The sequence below is a fragment of the Gopherus evgoodei genome, chromosome 11 (genome assembly GCF_007399415.2).
Source record: "Gopherus evgoodei ecotype Sinaloan lineage chromosome 11, rGopEvg1_v1.p, whole genome shotgun sequence".
Lineage (NCBI taxonomy): Eukaryota > Metazoa > Chordata > Testudines > Testudinidae > Gopherus > Gopherus evgoodei.
In genome coordinates, this window is record NC_044332.1 from 63026245 (window position 1) to 63047161 (window position 20917).

Consider the following 20917-nt stretch of genomic DNA (forward strand, 5'->3'; position numbering starts at 1 on the left):
CCCCTCAGTTCAAAGGGCTATAGGTGCCATCTTTGTGGTGGGGGAGAGAAATCAGGCCAGATTCAAAGTTTTAAGTTGACATGCTGAGCTCTAGGAAAAGAAAGGGAGTCCACAAGAATGTACAGCTTTCTACTGCAGAAATCAAAAATACATGAGCTGCTGTCCCCTATATATGGGTCTTAACATGCTGTTGACTTTTACTAGCCCTGCTTACAGAAAATATGTAGAATCAATATTTTTTCATCATTTGGGACATCAGTAATTACATTACAAATGTTTGGGTAGTATAGGGAGATCTGAGCCCTGAAACATCAATATGTTAGAGGCTTATTTTTCCCCTAAAAGAAAAAAGAAGTTACTAGAAGAACTAGATTAATATGGTGCAAATGGAAAAAAGTTTGAATATTATGTCATTGGCCATTTTCATACAAGCAAATTCCTCTCTGTTGTGTCATGTGAACCCAATGATACTATATGACATACCGACTGCTCTTGCTACATCTTCTCCTGGTGATGGATGAAAAAAACTCTGCTGTGCACATTGGTGACCTGTGTTAATGCATGCACTTACTCCCCTACTCTTCACTTCCCTGCTCCTTTCTGCTTTCTGTTATAGCTGAGTCAGGGTCTATCCTGGTATGTGTCTGTACAGTGCCTAGTATAATGAGCTTCTGTTCTAGTAAAGGACCAAAGTATATACTAGAGAGAAGGTGAGTGAGGTAATATCTTTTATTGGACTAACTACTGTTGGTAAGAGAGAAATTTTCAAGTTTACACAGAGCTGCTCTTCAAGTTTGGGAAATGTACTCACTCTGGGTTTCTTGTCTCTCTAACCAACGGAAATTGGTCCAATGGAAGCTATTGCCTGGCCCACTTTATCTCTCTAATATCCTGGGACCCAAATGGCTATAACATAGCATCTACTATAATAGATAAAAATAATAATCGGGTGTCCATGCTGATATTATATTTGATACTCAGTATTATGAGGTGCTATTTACTTTGTCAATCATCTCCCACAATTAGTTTGACTTCCATGCAGTTTGCTGACCAGCCTTATTGTTTTCTGCAAGGTTTAATACAGATTATTTATTTTGGACTGGTTTTGCAGCTTGTATCTATTCAAATAGCTTCCCTCAGAAATGCATTCTGGGTTCAACATGTCTGTAGCTACTGGATGAGCAGTGAAGAATGTAGCTAGTTTTTTTTTTATAACCCTGCCCATTGTTGTGGCATCTGAAAGGCTTATATATTTACAGAAGGGAACACAAAGGTATATGCAGCCAGTTCTCCTTCCCTAATTCAGTAAAAAAGGTGATGATCTTTTTCTTTTTAAATGGAATGATGGTGGGGTGACTGCAGAGGCTAGACAAAGAACTGGGTTTTATGTTTTGTTTTCTAAACACTGAGAATCATCTTCATTCTGGTCTTTTCTAACAATGAGTTGTGGGCCATTTGAAGAGAAAGCTTTGACTCTTGGCCACACAAATTTCACTTGATATTAATAGTGCCATTGTTCCAGTGGATCTCAGATGTTGTAGGAAGTCCTTATTTGCAATGAACAGCTCCCCTCTGGTTACTTATGCCAGTCCCGTGGAAGGATTTTAAAAAGGCGATGCATAGTTAGTGGAAGGAGGAGTATATTAAGCATTACTAGGCATTGTTGAAGCCAGGCAGAGGAGAACATTGAGAACTTGTTGTTACAAGGCTGCTCCTATCAAAGATGTGGCTTATCTAAGTATGCCCTGACCAATCTCCATTTCAGAAGTTGGAAATAATGGTGTTCAACATTTGGCCAATGATGATTATCCACTGTAGGGAGTATTCAGCCCCCCTTAGCAATCGCAGATGGCAAGCTAATAAAGTAGAATTAAATGTACAACTCATACAGCCAGATTTGGAGCACCCTGTGGAAACAGCCATTTTCTGGACGTGGCTGTTACAGACCTTAATAGCTCTGGATCCCTTTTAAAAAGGAGACAGCAGCAGCTGAAAGCAAATGGTCCACGACTGAGCTACCGTATGATTCTGTTGCACACATTTATGGTAATTGCAGCCTTTCCAATTTTCTTGATCAGCATTTCTATTTTGATCTTTTAACTGACTGGAGAAGAAAATGCTAAGAATGGAGAAGTAGTGGTGTATGTCTAGTACGTGAACTGAAAAACAAATCCTCTACTGTAATTTTAAGTCACCCATTATGGTAGTATTTGAGAGACTCACAATCGTTAATGTATTTATTCTCAGCACCTGTGAGGCAGGGAAGTGCTATTATCCCCACTGAATAGAGAACTGAACTGAGGCACAGAAAGGCTAAGTGACTTGCTCTAAAAATCACCTGCCACAAATTAGCCTTAGGGAAAGTTTAATTTCTTCAGGAATTGCAACACAAATGTTCCTCTCCAATGGCCCACAACATGTAGCCACATTACCTACCATGAGAGCATCTTTGTAAATATCTGCCCTTCAAAATAGTTCAAAAAGTACTTCTTAGAATACTTTGCACACCAGTGGTGCAGCTAGGATGGGAAAGGTGGGTAGGCCACGGCTTTCAGGTAGGTGGGAGGGGTGGAAGAAAGGATCGAGAGAGGGGGCAGGAGGAATCCAATGCCCTGGGGAGAGCGATAGGAGGGATGGGGGGGTATGCCTTCTCCCTATCCATTCCAACCAGCTCTTACCGCTCAGCAGGCACCTGAAGAGAAGCTGCCCAGGCTGCGGAGTGCACCTGTAGGGCGGAGGGGGACACCAGTGGGACTCGAGCTCCGCCCACCCTCGGGTCGGTGTCTGTTACGCCAGTCACGTGGCACATCTCTCTCCTGCCAGTGCCATGTACTACTGCCCCGGTCTCTGACCCCACCACTAGAGGCTGGAGACTGGGGCAACAGAATGTGGTGCCGGCAGGAGAGGGACGCACCATGTGGCTGAGCTGACGGACACCGAGCTGGGGGTGGGAGTCCCAGCCCATGGATTCGTGAGACTCTGGCCCACCCAGGCCCACCCATGGCTATGCCCCTGTTGCACAGATGAGTAAGCCACCTTAGATGCCCATTACGATAGCATCTGGGCATCTGACATTTGTTAACATTTATCCTCAATGCCCCTGTGAGGTAGACAAGCACTATTCCCATTTTACAGATGGGAAACTGAGGCAGAGAGCGACTAAGGAAATTTTGGTGGTGCAAGGAATTGAACCAAATCCAAGGCTAATATGCTTAAACTACGGAATCATCCTTCCTCTCCATTAGATATTGAATATGGTTATCACCTTCTAGTGGTCAGTACCCACTAAAGGAGTGTGTCAGATGTGCTTTTGGCACAAAGTGTTACAGAAATCCAGTGAAGTTATGGCCTATTATTTTCTTCGTGCAAGTCTCAGACTGAAATGTATTTAACCAAGTTTGTCTAAGTACTTTTCATGATGCTGTTTTGACATTACCTAAAGCTGGGAAGAAATACAAATCACCTCACAGCTATCGGCTGGCTTCTAAATGAAGCAAAAAGGTTGCTTCAGAGATGGCATTAGTGCCCCCACAGGGAAGCTAGTAAACAGGTGAAGATTAAAGAGGGCTGCATGAAATAAAAACTCAGTGGGCAATGAGCAAAAAATTAAATAAAAAACCCTATGAAAAATTATTCCTTACAATTTTATGATGAGATCTGTGATTCTCTAATGGAAATACAGCTTTTCCACTGAATAAATCATGAATTTCCAAAGAGATCATTTTGCCCAGAAGCAAAGTCAGCTCTGAAAGTCAGAGCTGAATCAGTGACTGTATGCAGTAAAATGTAAATGAAAAATTATGTTTCAGAAAACAAGCCAATTACTTTGTTAAAAGGGTGAATTTTTATCCCAAAGACAGACATATTTAGTCCCTAATACCTAGAACATTTAATTATTTTTAATGTTAGAGGAGCAACTATTTTTGGTATCCTAGAAAAACAACTCCAAGTTATCGTTAGGATATTGAAAACTGCTGCTCCTCTGATTAATACAATGAGGGTTTATCTTATATTCTAGATCGAAGGGTCACACTGTTTCACACCACCACGAACAGGAGACACTAATATAGAAAATTAGATGTTTAATTTGGTACTAAGTAGCAGTTACCCTTAATGATTTTAAAAATAATATAAACTAACAGAAGATATCAACTATTGTATTATGTCATATTTTGACAGTAACAGTAGTGCATAATACGACATGACTTGACGTCATTATGTACTATTACTATTGATATGTAACGAAAATGTAAAAATAAAAAATACATTTCAACTTAAAAATTTCATTTTGAAACGCAATCCTTCCAGAGCAAAATATTCAAAAATGGAAATTCTAATTTAAAAATTAATTTTTGTAACAAATTATTAGGATTTTCACAAACAAAATTGTTTTTTGTCAAAAATGTTCCAACCAGCTCTAAATCTTAGGTGTGCCTCTAAGCTGCCACGTGACACTGGGCATGTCACTTCACCTTCCTGCCCCGGTTTCACTGTCTAAAGTGAAGCGTGATATGTAGGTACCTTTGTAAAGTGTTTTGAGATCTATAAATACAAACCATATTACTACTGAAAGGGGCTTCATGGAAGCAGTGCATTCTGAGGAGAGATCTGAAAAAAAGTACATGCTTGTCATACTAGATTACAGAGGCTGTTAGAGAACAAGGGGAGAATATACCCAGGTTTAATCTATTTATCTATCTAGGTTTTGTCATTTCCAACATATTGCATGTATATAGTCAACTATATTATTTCTATACACTGAACTTTAAGGTGGAATTGAAAAAACCTTTAAAAAACAACTTTTGTTCCTGCTACAGTAATGTATTTTAATATTTTAAGGTGGCTGCCCTCTTCCCCTTACCCATCACTCAGAGTTCTGTAGCCAAATTTATCATTCAGCTTTTCACCCATATAATAAACCATCAATTCTCCATCATGGCCCACTTTGACAAATTATTCTGTGCAACACCATTTCCAAGTTATCTTTAGCAGCCAACACAGCTCATAAATCCACACCATTGTAGTGGTTATTAGAATTTCATTTCATGCTTGCATTCACAAACATTTAAGCTTTCAACCTTTGCTGTTGGGCATTAATCATGGCATTAATCATGGGATTAAGTATGCTGAATTTAAACTCAAGGTTAATAGCATGTTCCACCAATATTAGTTTTACATACTGTCAAGGGAGAACTCTAAAAAGCAAAGACCTTTCTGTCAGTTCTTCCCTAAATACAAAAACAAATTGACGAGTAAAGAACTGTTCTTCTGTTCCACTATGAACACAAAAATCACACAAATTCAGTGTTACTTAAAAAGTCATTTGAAATAAAAGTCTGCAAACAGCCTAAATCCTTGTCAATCACTTAATCTCTTAAGCTACCATAGTAATTACAATGGAAGTAACATGTACAAATTGATATTGAAAATATATGGTGTCTGGTACAAGCACCATTGAACAAATCTCCTCTTTAGTGAAAGGAAAAATAAATTAATTTTCCAAAATTTCAGGTAGCAGAAAAGCCTATTTATAAAAATAGAGGGAAGTTAAACATATCTAAAATTATATATTTGCATAAACTTTTTGATACTGGCTTACACTCATAATGGATTAATTATGCAATTCGTAAATGACTCAGTTATTTTCTTCCTTATTTCCCTGGCATCTATAAATGTATAGTTACCTAATAAAACTTTAGGCACCTCGTCTACCATTTAGATTATATACACATTCATCCTTCCTGATGAGAAAGGCTGAAATATAAGATTTGCCCTCCCCGCCAAGAACACATGCTGCATAAAACCCATCTTGCGCCACACCCAATAAAATAGCTTAATATTTTATTGATTAACCGTATCTTATTTGAAAGCAATGACTCACTGAGACATATTTGAGTCACAAATTATTGAACTGAATGCAGTGAAGTTCTATGGCATGGGTTGTGCATGAGGTCAGACAAGATGGTTTAATGGCCTTAAAATCTGTGAAAGTGTTTCCAACTAGGTGTGATGGTCCAGGGCTGGCCATCTGACCCGAACTATATTTGTACTATCAACCATACTGAGTTTCATAGTCTCTGTACTTCAAAGAGTTGCTCTTCGACACAGCTAGGAAATGCTGTAAGATCTGCAGATTGTAAGTAATAGCCAGGCAAGGCAGATTAGTCTTATGTTTGCTTTCTCAACTTGTAAATGTGTCTTTTTGCTGGAAGGATTTTTACCTCTGTTTGCTGTAACTTTGAATCTAAGGCTGGGGTGGGGGGTCCCCCTCTAGTCTATATGAATCTGAGTACCCTGTAAAGCATTTTCCATCCTGATTTTACAGAGATAATTTTTTCCTTTTCTTTCTTTAATTAAAAGCTTTCTTTTTAAGAACCTGATTGATTTTTCCTTGTTTAAAATCCAAGGGATTGAGTCTGAACTCACCAAGGATTGGTGGGGGGAAAGGAGGAGGGATGGTTAATTCCTCCTTGTTTTAAGATCCAAGGAGTTTGGATCAGTGTGAAGCCTCTCAAGGCAACCCAGGGAAGGGAAAGTCTGGGGGGAAAAGGAGGGGGGTGGTTAATTTCTCCTTGTTTTAAGATCCAAGGGGTTTTGGATCTGTGTTCCCCAAGGAAGGTTTTAGGGGAACAGAAAGTGTGCCAGACACTAAATTTTGGCTGGTGGCAGCGTACCAGATTTAAGCTAGTAATTAAGCTTAAAAGTGTTCATGCAAGTCCCCACTTTTTGTACCCTAAAGTTCAAAGTGGGGGAAAAAACCTTGACATGGTGAGCAGCGGTTCGGATTTTTAGGAACCAAAAGCCAGTAGGATTTTTTTTTCTCTCCTTTCTAGCTGCTTGGAAAGCAGCCGGAGGGCAGAGGTGTTAAGTTTTTAACAAGGGTCTTTGTTAAGAGGAGGCTTCAAGCTGTGAGCCAGAAGACAGCCAGCAAAAGGCATTTACAAGTTGAATTGATTTCTTTCTTTCTACCTCTCGGATATAGCAAGTTAGAAAATTTCTGTTAATCAAGCAGCTTGAGCTGAAGCATCCCAGTCAGTAAGCTGCAGAGGGGTGCAGCCAGCACAAGAAAGCAGAAAAATGAGTGCCAAGAAAGCAGTTAAACAGGAAATGGCTAGGCTGGACGCAGAAGAAAAAGCCAAAGAGGCTGACCACAGGAGAAAGCTAGAGATAAGAGAAAAAGAGATGGAGATGAAAGAGAGAGAGAGAGAGCAGAAAGAGCCGAAGAGGCTGTCCGCAGGAGAACTATGAAGATGAAACAAAAAGAGCTAGAGATGAAAGGGAAGATAAAGCCAAAGAGGCTGACCACCAGAAGGGCTTTGGAGCTCCAGAGGGAGGCCCTGGAATTAGAAAAGGCTAAGCAGAATGGAACAGCCAACTCTAACAACCCTTCTCCAGGTACCTTTCCCCATCCCAGGAAATTCCCCACCTACAAGGCAGGTGATGATACTGAGGCCTTCTTAGAAAATTTTAAAAGGACCTGCCATGGGTACAACATCTCTACAGACCAGTACATTGTACGGCTGAGGCCACAGCTTAGTGTTCCCTTAGCGGAGGTGGCGGCTGAAATGCCTAAGGAACACATGAACGATTATGAACTTTTTCAAACCAAGGCCAGAATCAGAATGGGGCTAACACCTGAGCATGCCCGTCGGCAGTTCAGAGCCCTAAGATGGAAACCAGATGTGTCATTTACCCGACACGCCTACCACATTGGAAAGAATTGGAATGCCTGGATATCAGGAGCAAATGTTAACTCTCTGGAATAGCTGTCCCTCCTAATGCAAATGGAGCAGTTCTTAGAGGGTGTTCCTGAGGAAATAGAAAGGTACATCTTAGATGGGAAACCCAAAACTGTAACCGAGGCGAGGGAGATTGGAGCCAGATGGGTGGAAGTGGCAGAAAAGAAAAAAGCTACTAGCAAGGGGAGCGAATATCACAGGGGGCAAACCAAAAATAAACCGTATCACTGGGGCCAACCCAAGACCCCACCTACAACCCAAGGAAAGCCCCAGACACCCTATTGTCCCACCTCACCAGTCTCCAGCAACCCACCTCGGCCCAGTGACCAGTCAGCTGGGAAATGTTTTAAACGTAATGAACTGGGACATATAAAGGTCAACTACCCCAAGAACCCCAACCGAGTGCAGTTCATTACACCCCCATCACACCAAAGATCCCCAGGCCCAGATGCCTCTCAAATACCCTCGGAACGAAGGGAAACCTTGAGAGTGGGCGGAAAGAAGGTTATCGCGTGGAGAGACACGGGGGCACAAGTGACAATTTACTCATTCATGTCAAAATCTGTAAACTTGCCTACAGCTGAACTGCCTGTCCAGTACAAAGGCTGGTCAGGAATGTGGACTTTTGCAGTCTATGACAATTATCCCATCCCAGTGCTACTGGGGGAAGACTTCGCCAACCAGGTGAAGCGGGCCAAGAGGGTGGGAATGGTTACATGCAGCCAAGCTTCCAGACCCATCCCTGTTCCTGAGCCGTCCACAAGGGCCCCGTCTGTGTTACCAGAGACCCAGACAGAGGTGGTGGACCCGGATCCCCTGCCAATGACTGCAACAGTCACAGTGCATCTAGTCCCAGAACCGGAACTGGAAAAGCGACCAGCACCAGAACCGTTGCCAGCATTGACGCCAGCACTTGCAAACCCATCTCCAACCCCAACACCAGAGGGCACCAGCGGGCCTGAAGCAGCAGAAGCACCAGACAACCCTACCCAAGAGGCGCAGCCAGAGCCTGAAATACCCCCTGGTGCACCAGTGGAGAGCGGTTCACCATCAACAAAAACAACCCCATCACCTACATTGCTTGCAGAGGGACCAAGCCCAAGTCCACAGTCTAAGGAGGAACTGGTGTCTCCAGCCTCAAGGGAACATTTCTAGACTGAGCAGGAAGCAGATGACAGCCTTCAGAAAGCTTGGGCGGTAGCACAGACCACCCCATGGCCTCTCAGCTCTTCTAACCGATCCTGGTTTGTTGTAGAACAAGGACTTTTATAGAAGGAGACTCTTTCTGATGGACACCAGGAAGACGGGCGTCCTCAAAAACAGTTGGTGGTTCCAACTAAGTACCGGAGAAAGCTCTTAAGCTTAGCTCATGATCATCCCAGTGGCCATTCTGGGGTGAACAGAACCAAAGACAGGTTAGGGAAGTCCTTCCACTGGGAGGGGATGGGCAAGGACGTTGCCAAGTATGTCTGGTCTTGTGAGGTGTGCCAAAGAGTGGGAAAGCCTCAAGACCAGGTCAAAGCCCCTCTCCAGCCACTCCCCATAATTGAGGCCCCATTTCAGCGAGTAGCTGTGGATATTCTGGGTCCTTTCCCAAAAAAGACACCCAGAGGAAAGCAGTACGTACTGACTTTCGTGGACTTTGCTACTCGATGGCCGGAAGCAGTAGCTCTAAGCAACACCAGGGCTAAAACTGTGTACCAGGCCTTACCAGACATTTTTGCCAGGGTAGGTTGGCCCTCCGACATCCTTATAGATTCAGGAACTAATTTTCTGGCAGGGACCATGAAAGATCTGTGATCTGTGGGAAGCTCATGGGGTGAATCACTTGATTGCCACCCCTTACCACCATCAAACCAGTGGCCTGGTGGAGAGGTTTAATGGAACTTTGGGGGCCATGATAAGTAAATTTGTAAATGAACACTCCAATGATTGGGACCTAGTGTTGCAGCAGTTGCTTTTTGCCTACAGGGCTGTACCACATCCCAGTTTAGGGTTTTCACCATTCAAACTTGTTTATGGCCACGAGGTTAAGGGGCCATTATAGTTGGTGAAGGAACAATGGGAGGGGTTTACGCCTTCTCCAGGAACTAACATTCTAGACTTTGTAAGCAACCTACAAAGCACCCTCTGACACTCTTTAGCCCTTGCTAAAGAAAACCTAAATAATGCTCAGGGAGAGCAAAAGGCCTGGTATGATAAACACACCAGAGAGCATTCCTTCAAAGTAGGAGACCAGGTTATGGTCTTGAAGGCGCAACAGGCCCATAAAGTGGAAGCGCCATGGGAAGGGCCATTCATGGTCCAAGAGCGCCTGGGAGCTGTTAACTCTCTCATAGCATTTCCCACTTCAACTCTAAAGAGTACCATGTTAATTCTCTCAAGCCCTTTTATTCCAGAGACTTAAAGGTTTGTCAGTTTACATTCCAGGGAGATGATGCTGCTGAGTGGCCTGAAGGTGTCTACTATGACGGAAAAAGTGACAGTGACGTGGAAGAGATGACCCTCTCCACAACCTTGGAACGTCTGCAGCGGCAACAGATCAAGAAGCTGTGCACTAACTTCGCCCTATTGTTCTCAGCCACCCCAGGACAGACTGAACGGGCATACCACTCGATTGACACAGGTAATGCTCACCCAATTAGAACCCCACCCTACCGGGTGTCTCCTCATGCCCAAGTTGCTATAGAACGAGAGATCCAAAACATGCTACAGATGAGTATAATCCGCCACTCTACCAATGCATGGGCATCTCCAGGGGTTCTAGTTCCCAAACCAGAAGGGGAAATATGCTTTTGCATGGACTACCGTAAGCTAAATGCTGTAACTCATCCCAACAACTATCCAATGCCAAGCACCGATGAGCTATTGGAGAAATTGGGACGTGCCCAGTTCATCTCTACAATAGACTTAACCAAGGGGTACTGGCAAGTACCGCTAGATGAACCCACCAAAGAAAGGTCAGCCTTCATCACCAATGCAGGGTGTATGAGTTTAATGTGCTTCCTTTCGGGCTGTGAAATGCACCCGCCACCTTCCAAAGACTTGTAGATGGTCTCCTAGCAGGATTGGGAGAATATGCAGTTGCCTACCTCGATGATGTGGCCATTTTTTCTGATTCATAGGCAGAACACCTGGAAAAAGTCTTTGAGCGCATCAGGCAGGCAGGACTGACTAACTGTTAAGGCTAAAAAGCATTAAATAGGCCAAAACAGAGTGACTTACCTTGGACACCAGGTGGGTCAAGGAACAATAAACCCCCTACAGGCCAAGGTGGATGCTATCCAAAAGTGGCCTGTCCCAAAGTCAAGGAAACAGGTCCAATCCTTCTTAGGCTTGGCTGGGTATTACAGGCGATTTGTACCACATTACAGCCAAATCGCTGCCCCACTAACAGACCTGACCAAAAAGACCCAGCCGAATGCAGTTAAGTGGACTAATGAGTTTCAGAAGGCCTTTACCCAGCTTAAGGCGACACTCATGTCTGACCCTGTGCTAAGGGCCAGACTTTGACAAACCATTCCTAGTAACCACAGGTGCATCTGAGCGTGGTGTAGGAGCAGTTTTAATGCAGGAAGGACCGGATCAAAACTTCCATCCTGTCGTGTTTCTCAGCAAGAAACTGTCTGAGAGGGAAAGCCACTGGTCAATCAGTGAAAAAGAATGCTATGCCACTGTGTATGCCCTGGAAAAACTACGCCAATATGTTTGGGGAAGGTGTTTCCAGCTACAAACCGACCATGCTGCGCTAAAGTGGCTTCATACTGCCAAGGGAAACAACAAAAAACTGCTTCGATAGAGTTTAGCTCTCCAAGATTTTGATTTTGAAATTCAACACATTTCAGGAGCTTCTAACAAAGTAGCTGATGCACTCTCCCGTGAAAGTTTCCCAGAATCAACTGGTTAAAAATTGTCCTTGAAATGTGAGAAGTCTTGCAGTTTTACATAATTAATTGTATATGTAAAGGTGCATGTGTTGTATTAATCTGTTTATTCTAAAGTTCTAGGAAGAAATCACCGCCAGTGTGGTTCCACACTGTCTGAGATTTGGGGGGCATGTCATAAACAGATAGTTAAGGGTTAATGTCTCTTTTACCTGTAAAGGGTTAAGAAGCTCAGTGAAACTGGCTGACACCTGACCAGAGGACCAACAGGGGGACAAGATACTTTCAAATCTTGGTAGAGGGAAGTCTTTTTTTGTGCTTTTTGTTTGGTTCGTTGTTCGCTCTTGGGGCTAAGAGGGACCAGACGTACACCCAGGCTTTCCCAATCTTTCTGAATCAGTCTTTCATGTTTCAAAATTGTAAGTAAAAGCCAGGCAAGGCGGATTAGTCTTATGTTTGTTTTCTCAACTTGTAAATGTGTCTTTTTGCTGGAAGGATTTTTACCTCTGTTTGCTGTAACTTTGAATCTAAGGCTGGGGTGGGTGGGTTCCCTCTAGTCTATATGAATCTGAGTACCCCGTAAAGCATTTTCCATCCTGATTTTACAGAGATAATTTTTACCTTTTCTTTCTTTAATTAAAAGCTTTCTTTTTAAGAACCTGATTGATTTTTCCTTGTTTAAAATCCAAGGGATTGAGTCTGAACTCACCAGGGATTGGTGGGGGGAAAGGAGGAGCGATGGTTAATTCCTCCTTGTTTGAAGATCCAAGGAGTTTGGATCTATGTTCCCCAGGGAAGGTTTTGGGGGAACAGAAAGTGTGCCAGACACTAAATTCTGGCTGGTGGCAGCGTACCAGATTTAAGCTAGTAATTAAGCTTAAAAGGGTTCATGAAGGTCCCCACTTTTTGCACCCTAAAGTTCAAAGTGGGGAAAAAACCTTGACACCATCACTGGAGTTTTTTAAGAATAGCTTGGAAAAACACCTGTCAGGGATGTTCAAGGTATACATGTCCTGCCTCAGAAGATGTAGTTGACCTCTTGAGGTCCCTTCCAGCTCTATATTTCTCTCAGCAGATCTGAAAGCTCTTTACAAGCATTAATGATTGAGGCTCACAAACACATCTTTGAGTAGGCAGCTCATTTTATAGATAGGGAATGCGAGATGGAGAGAGATCAACGTGACTTGCCCAAGGTCACACAAGAAGTCAGCGACAGAGCTGGAAATGGAAGTGTGCCTGCCACACAGTGTTTTAGCCAACAAATTATACCTGCCTTCCAGAAGTGAAACAAGGAGTGGTAACAACGTGGGAGGAAGAAACAAGCTGGAGACAAAAGTCTTAGAAGACAAATCCATATGTTCAATGCAAAAATAAACCAAAAAACTAAAACAAAACAAAACTTCACAAGAGAAAAACCCAAGAACTCAAGAAACCTTGGCTTACAAGTTAAAGGAGATTCCTAACTCCTGTAATGCAGTATATAGGAGGAGAGAACAACTGAATTCCATAAGGAGAAAACCACTGAAAGCATTTCATTCATTAATCTTAATCTGCTAATTTCTGGAAATTTTAGCCTTTTTACCATATCACTGTCTGGAATCATTAGAGAGCTGTTACTAATAATTTGGCAGATTTAATAGAGAACAATGACATTAATCGAATTCAGAAACTATGAAAGGCCAAAGACTTGATAGAGTCTTTTGACTACACTAGAGAATTTTAGTGCAAACTGCAAACTGAATTTGAGGTGGTGCTGGGCGCTGGCTCTCTCCAGGTGTTGCTTCTGGTACACCTTCCACTAACTCACTTGGGCTGCATGAGACCCAATAAGATGAGACCTGAGATGAATTTTCAGGACCTCCAGCAAAAACAGTACAATTCTCTAAGGCAGACATACCTAGGGAGCTCTAAATAATAGCAACACCCTTCAGAAATCATTTTAGTTTCTCTCTACATCCTCACAGAACTCCTGTTCAAGATTTGTTCTTCTTTTCCCACATGAATTGTGCAAGTTATTATCCATAAATATTGAGACATTTTAGTGCTCCCTTATGGTAGGTGTTATGCACTTCAAGACAGACTTACTGACCTCACTGAGGTAAATAAAAAAGGAGCATGTCGACCCATCCACACCGTAACTTGCATAACATGGATCCGATCGCCACATATCTTTCATCCACTGAAACAAGACAAAAATAGCCAGTCTGTTAGGTTTAAGGCTTGTGTGTAACCGTTAACTTTAAAAAGCCACATTTTCATCAGAACTCAATTTGGGAAGGGGAAGAGCTAGGTCAAGAGATGAAACAGACTAAAATCAGTAGTGACAGAAGCTGTGGAAACTGTACCACAGACTATAAGAAATGAGTTGATTATCTCTTTTAAGCCACTAATGCTAGGTCACCATATGCGGTCACCATGGATGACTATATTAAGCACTAACTGGCAGCCATATAAGAACAGACTTCAAAGACTGAATGGTGACTTGCATACTCTCTCCAGACCAAGACTGAGGCATGTTGGTGGCATGGCACTGCTTACATTGCCTCTGGACATGTTGCACTTGTTCTGTGTTCAAACAGATCACTTCAGGCACCAGTGCAGTCAGTCTGGCATCTTTACACAAGCAAAGAATTCATTAAAAAAAAAAAATCTTTTAATGAAGAACTACCTAGAATTAGTTGTCCTGGTAAAGTCATCAGAAAAAGTAACCAAAAATAAATTGCTCTTCAGGATTATAAATTAGCAATTTAGCATTCAAATGCCATAAATTACTTAGCAGTTTTGCAACCAGTTCATCTATGTTGTTCAAAACTGAAGTCATTGAGTTCATATAGGCCAGGGAGAGTTTGATTTTTTTTAAAAGTGAATTCACAATAAATATCAATATTTATTTCCAAGTACTCTTTTTGATTTAGTAGAAAATTTTAAAATACCCCTTAAATTCCAAGTATATAATCAAAATATATATCACATCTGAAACAGTTTCAGAAACAAATTTTAACATTTCAGACTCATTCATTTTTATGAATTAAGCAAGAGGAATTTACATTTTTTAAATCACTAATCAGTTTCATTGGTCCTTCAAGTTATTTATTTTTTTTAATGAAAAAAATTCTACCAGAAAACTGGTATTACTGAAAATTTTCAATGTTTTTGGGTTGAGTAAGAAATTGACATTTTTCAGTATCTGCTAATTAAACTATATATACACACAGCCAACAACAAGGTAGGCACTTCAGAGATAGGGCAAGGACTTCAGCCCAATGGGTTTACCATCTATGGTTCTGGTTGTGCAAACAGTTCCATGATATTATTCACGTGTATATGATTATTCACATATCTAAACTTGTGTAGGACTGAGGCCTAAATATTTCTGAATTTCATCTGATATGTAGTCAAACTATTAAGGGACAGAATACTAAGATACACAGCAAGCCTCCCAAATACTCCGGGACTCTATGTGGTGTTTTATCCCATGCCTTAACAAGGGACATCATCCATTTTCTTCCAGCAGTAATACTACAATGGCTTCATGTAAGGCAGTGGTCTCCAAAGTGGGGTGCATGCATCCCAGGGGGTGCACAAGAGGCTCCTTCGGAGTGCGCAGCAGGAGGAACGCTGCCGGAACAGCACCATTCTCCCCCTCTCCCCCTCCCGGCAGTCCAGCCAGGAGTCCGAGTGCTCCCCTTCTCTCCCTCCTGGCAGTCCGGCTGGGAGTCTGAGCACTCCCCCTCTCTCCCTCCTGGCAGTCTGGCCAGGAGTCCGAGCCAGCGGCTCCCCCTTCCCGCCTCCCCCTCCGGCAGTTCGGCTGGGAGTCCGAGAGCTCCCCCCGCCCCCCTGGCAGTTCGGCTGGGAATCCAAGAGCTCCCCCCGCCCCCCCGGCAGTTCGGCTGGGAATCCAAGAGCTCCCCCCGCCCCCCCGGCAGTTCGGCTGGGAGTCCATTTCCCCACCACCACCCCGGCAGTTCATCCGGGAGTCCTTTTTTCCCCCCTCCCTTCCCTCAGCAGTTCAGCCGGGAGTCCAAGCGGTGCCCTTTTTTTTTTTTGCACTTCGACAGTTCAGCCCAGAACAAGGGGCGAGTGCTCAAAAAAGTTTGGAGACCACTGATATAAGAAGTGCCATAATGGCATGTAATCTGTACTTGTCTTCAGTGAATTCTGCTTTTATCTCAATTGCTTATATCTATAAATCTACAACTGTTTCAGCAATGGCCTCTTTCAACAGACAAGATTTTAAAAACATAACATGTACACAAAGTTTAGATTTTAAAAACATAACATGTACACAAAGTTTAACAGAAGACCACAATTACCTTTATTTTGCCCTCGCAGTGAGGGAAGCCATCCATAGGAGGCAATTCACACTGTTCCTGGGCTCCATTAATGAGATCTGAAGAGAAAAAAAACAACAGAACATAACTGTAATATTCATTTACACTTTTGACAGACATACTAAATCCATCCCTTTGAACTTCTGAACCACCATCCAAATTCACTAAAGAAAGGTTTCAGAGTGGTAGCCGTGTTAGTTTGTATCAGCAAAAACAACAAGGAGTCCTTGTGGCACCTTAGAGACTAAAATTTATTTGGGCATAAGCTTTCGTGGGCTAAAACCCACTTCATCAAATGCATGGAGTGAAAAAAACAGTAAGCAGAATATTATAGCACATGAAAAGATGGGAGTTGCCATCTTTTATATATGCTGCTTACTGTTTTTTTCACTCCATGCATTTCATGAAGTGGGTTCTAGCCCACGAAAGCTTATGCCCAAATAAATTTGCTAGTCTCTAAAGTGCCACAAGGACTCGTTTTCATTAAAGAAAGAATATTGTAGTCTCTGTGGCAGCAGTAAATGGATAAACTGCAAGTTTTGGTGTCAATAGCAATAAATGTTGAAGCACAAAGTAATTTTTAAAACTCCTGTTTAATTTTCAACTAAGTAAGCACCTTTCAAAATAATATTTGGACAAAAGCATGGTCTGATCTGGAAGCCCTTACACATGCAAGTAGTCTCACTGAAATCCATATGTACGATTGCCTCTGACACCAGTGACAAGAATATCTCCACTGAGCTCAGTGGAGTTATGCTGGTGGTAAGAGGACAATTAGGCCTAACAGGACTTTTTGCATGGTTAAAGGGAATCAGCCCCTATGCTTGAACAGTGGTGAGGACACTGTTGGAACTCAATAAATAGTAGTAATGAACAGCAGAAACTTTAGTGTGGAATTAAATTGTTTTTCAGGTTACAATAGTGGAGAAAAAAATAAAAATGTAATTCTTACAAGATGGTACTTGGCAGTCAAAAGTATTAAGTCAAAAGAGTACCATTAAGGCAACTTTGGAGCTGCGTACACAGTGTGGCGGGGGAAGAGGAGAAAAAGAGAAAGGAAGGGGACAGCGGCAGGGCTGATAAAGCCAGCTTGGGGGCAGGGGAGAAGGCCTGGGACTTGTTCTGACACTCACTGTCCTTTCCCAGCCACTTGTTCCTGTCTCTGAGCAAACAAGGAGAGCAGGAAAAGAGGAGCAGCTCTGGCTGCCTGCTCAGCTGTTGCCCCAGTACTGTACACTGTAGCTGCCAGAAGACACATGCCTGCAGTCTTCCCCCAGCTCAGCCAGATGTGACATGATGTTGGACGCATGATATGGCTGCCAAATGCATGAGTGTCACTTAGATATGTGCCACATGGCAGCCCTGTCAATGCTCACACGAAGTACTCAAATACCTTTCAGACATAGCAGTGGTTTCCAACAGTAGCTATGATCAGAATAAGAATCTTATAGCTCCCTTCCAACAAACTTCCATTATCATCTCATTCATATCACATCGTTTTGGGGGGGGGGGAATGGATCAGCATTCATGTCGCACTCCCTATCAGTACCTGGGCCAGGGAAGCTAATGATCCAACCGGTGGACCAAATTCGCTGATGACTTGTGGCCACATGAGGCACATTGTGCATAAGCTATGACGAAGACTCCCAACAGAAAATATGTTCACATGATAAAAAAAGCCAACAGAAGTATTCAAACTACAAAGCCACGTACAACCACATACAGCTATACGTAAAAAATTAGTCACGTTTTTGTAATATGTCCTTCAGTCCTCCCTATACTACCTGTTTTGTCTGTCATTTGCATTGTATTGACCTGTCTTTTAATGGCTGTTTTCTGAAGCACGTAACATCTATAAATACATACACACATGCAGTTGTATGTACTTCTTTAGTAACTTTTATCTCAAAGCACTGTACACAAATAGAGGTGGCTTAACTAGTCACCTGTGCGGAGAAACACAGCAACTACTGAGCAGGGAACAGCAATATTACCCAGCAGTTTGAGACAGAAGACTAAGAAATAGTCTCTCTTATCTGAGATGAGGTCCACAGATCCATGATGTTACTGACTCTCTGCTATATACAACCTAAGAGGCAGACCAGAGCCGCCAATCAATAGCAGAGGAAGGGCAGCTCCACCTTTGAAAAGCTCACCACTTGAGATATTTGCACAGTAAAGCAAGTCCACTGTGTATCGGCAACAAATCTTAAACTAAGCATTAAGACTAAATAGTAGCAATCCTTCTGCAGAACAAGGAATTAAATGAAAAACACATTGAGTAACAATCAGTAATCCATTTTTTTTTCACAAATTAACAAGTCATTAGGGTGGGTTGGATCTGTAGGCTTCATTACTCCAAGAAGGGAAACTTCCAGGTAAAGCAAGTATAAATTTTCCTAATTCAATTGAGCTTGTTGTGGGACTTTAGGTAGGTTCAACATAATAACCCAAGTTAAATTTTATCTAAGATACAGTGGCTAATACATTTCCTCCTTCCAAAAACTGCCACAAGATAATTTAAGGATTACTAGTGAGCAAAATATGAATTTCATATAATCAGATAGGCATTACCTCCTATAGCATGATATATTATTGCACCAACCTGTTTAACTTTTGACTCAAAAGGATGAGTGCTACTATCTCATATACTCAGGATGTTTTTCCTTTGTAACCAAGAGGTCCCAATTTTGAAAGAGGCTGTTTAAGAAAAACAGCTTTTTACAAGTCATTTTCCATTCAGGCCCATGAGCATGTAATTTAGTGATGGAAAAATCTATGTAAGAATAATGGATCATCTGAGAAGTTCTCATTGAAGTAGTCGACAAATTATGTTTTGAGAGAGATGTACTGAACTTGGCTAAACTGGTAGCACTAATTAGCTTTTAAATTTTCTAAAACTACAGTTAAAATGTTAACCATTCATTCCAACCTAGCAAAAGTCAAAACCTGATTGATTTAGCATTAGAGAAATAATAGAGCACAGTTTCTCTATATTTTTATAATACTGGAAAAAGAACAGGAGTACTTGTGGCATAAGCATAAGCTTTTGTGGGCTATAGCCCACATCTTCGGATGCTGTAGCCACGAAAGCTTATGCTCAAATAAATTTGTTAGTCTCTAAGGTGCCACAAGTACTCCTGTTCTTTTTTGCAGATACAGACTAACCCGGCTGCTACTCTGAAACCTATAATACTGGACTATGTTTTTAAGGGTTACACCCCGCCCCTTTCAAATCTTGACACACTCATATATGAGTAGATTGCAACTGGAAGTTATGATGAGTACAATATCAAAAGTGGAATGCTTTTTGGAAAAGTATTTTTCTGTGATCAGGAAGGTTGTATTTCTTTTAGAGGTACATTTCCATCTAGAATTTCAGTACTGTTACTCACTGAATAGATATGCTCATCCAATATGCTTCTGTAGGAGATAACTTATACTGCGAAGCTCAAACATTCAAAATTCATGAGCCATGCCCTCACAAAATCATGAGATTTTAAAAAGTAACTTGAGTTCTTTCTGTTCGTATGCTGGTGTCACACCTTTAGTATTCACATTTTTTAAGCATTTCTCTGCCACCATGAGGGCTAGAAACTTTTTTTTTAAATGAAATCTGGGATTCGCTTGTAATCACATGAATCGAGCATCTCAGTCTTTAAGAAATGCATCATATACTGTGCTCCAATTTTATCTCTGCCAAGACCGAGCAGTGCACCAGCTGAAATAGTCCACACTGAAATGTGAACTTCTTCTGCAGACCTTTTCAGCATATTTGGAGTTGTATGTAGTACTCTCAGGGTTATAGATGGTGAGTCTTCTGGTGATCATGATTTGTTTCTTGCATTTGCTCAGGAAGCAGATGTCTTAAGTTTAGCTTCCTTTTCTTCATGTTGTGGAGTTTCCACACAACACTGAAAAGGTGCAAACATGCATAGACTGTATAGTGAGGCAGATCATTACCAGGATGTGCACACAGATCTGTCTGAATTTCACACTTTCACTAGCATATCTCATGACATTTCTTTTGTGATACTGATGTCTGCTGCCTTCCCACTAGCAAGGACTTATAACAGGGGTCGGCAACCTTTTAGAAGTGGTGTGCCGAGTCATCATTTATTCACTCTCACTTAAGGTTTCGCATGCCAGTAATATATTTTAACATTTTAATAAGGTCTCTTTCTATAACTCTATAATATATAACTAAACTATTGTTGTATGTAAAGTAAATAAGGTTTTTAAAATGTTTAAGAAGCTTCATTTAAAATTAAATTAAAATGCAGAGCCCGCCCCAGATCAGTGGCCAGGACCCAGGCAGTGTGAGTGACACTGAAAATCAACTCGCGTGCCGCCTTCGGTACCCGTGCCAGAGGTTGCCTACGCCTGACTTATAAGAAAGGTGTATGAGCATTTGCAGGAATTCAGATTTTAAAGACTTAGAGTCTGATCCTACCAGGTACTGTGTGCCTTCAACTCCTGCAGGATTTTTTTTTAAAAATTGAGAATATTTAATATTGCACAGCATTATGCAGTTAAAGGAGTTAGAACTAGTTTAAGTTTAAAACTTCACAGCTTTAGATGGTCAGGATTAAGATGGAAAATGGTCTAGTCATTCAACATATATTTTTTTACAATAAATACTTCTGTTTTTAGCAACCAATGAGAAATTCTAAACAAAAGTGAATGAGTGGGAGCCGCAGAGTGGCAAGACATGACTTTAGCAGTGGTGGCTTTTTTTGACAGGAGAAAAAGGCAAGAGGCAGAAAGGCAGGAGAGGAGACTTCTACATACTGTAGATATCCGTTTTCCTTGTCTTTCTCAAGTCCTTGAACTCGTGCTACTGAAGCAAGAAAAGACAGTTACCTTTCCTGTAACTGGTGTTTTTCAAGATGTGTTGCTGATGTCTATGCCACGATAGGTGTGCGTGCTCATCACGTGCACTGGTGAAGGAAGTTTTTCCCCT

The 20917-nt window shown here is 41.8% G+C and overlaps 1 protein-coding gene across 5 annotated transcripts in view; it reads right to left on the reverse strand.

The window, feature by feature from the left end:
* MGAT5 (alpha-1,6-mannosylglycoprotein 6-beta-N-acetylglucosaminyltransferase) overlaps positions 1 to 20917 on the reverse strand; it is a 172701-nt gene that overhangs the window by 97152 nt on the left and 54632 nt on the right. For all 5 annotated transcript variants that reach the window (XR_004002604.1, XR_004002602.1, XR_004002603.1 and 2 more), the window contains exons 3-4: positions 15937 to 16013; positions 13713 to 13802 (exon numbers count right to left, since the gene is read on the reverse strand). Coding sequence is in view for 1 of the 5 variants with exons in the window: in XM_030579978.1 (XP_030435838.1) it covers positions 13713 to 13802; positions 15937 to 16013 (167 nt within the window). In the remaining 4 variants the exon portion in view is untranslated. The remainder of the gene's footprint in view (positions 1 to 13712; positions 13803 to 15936; positions 16014 to 20917) is intronic.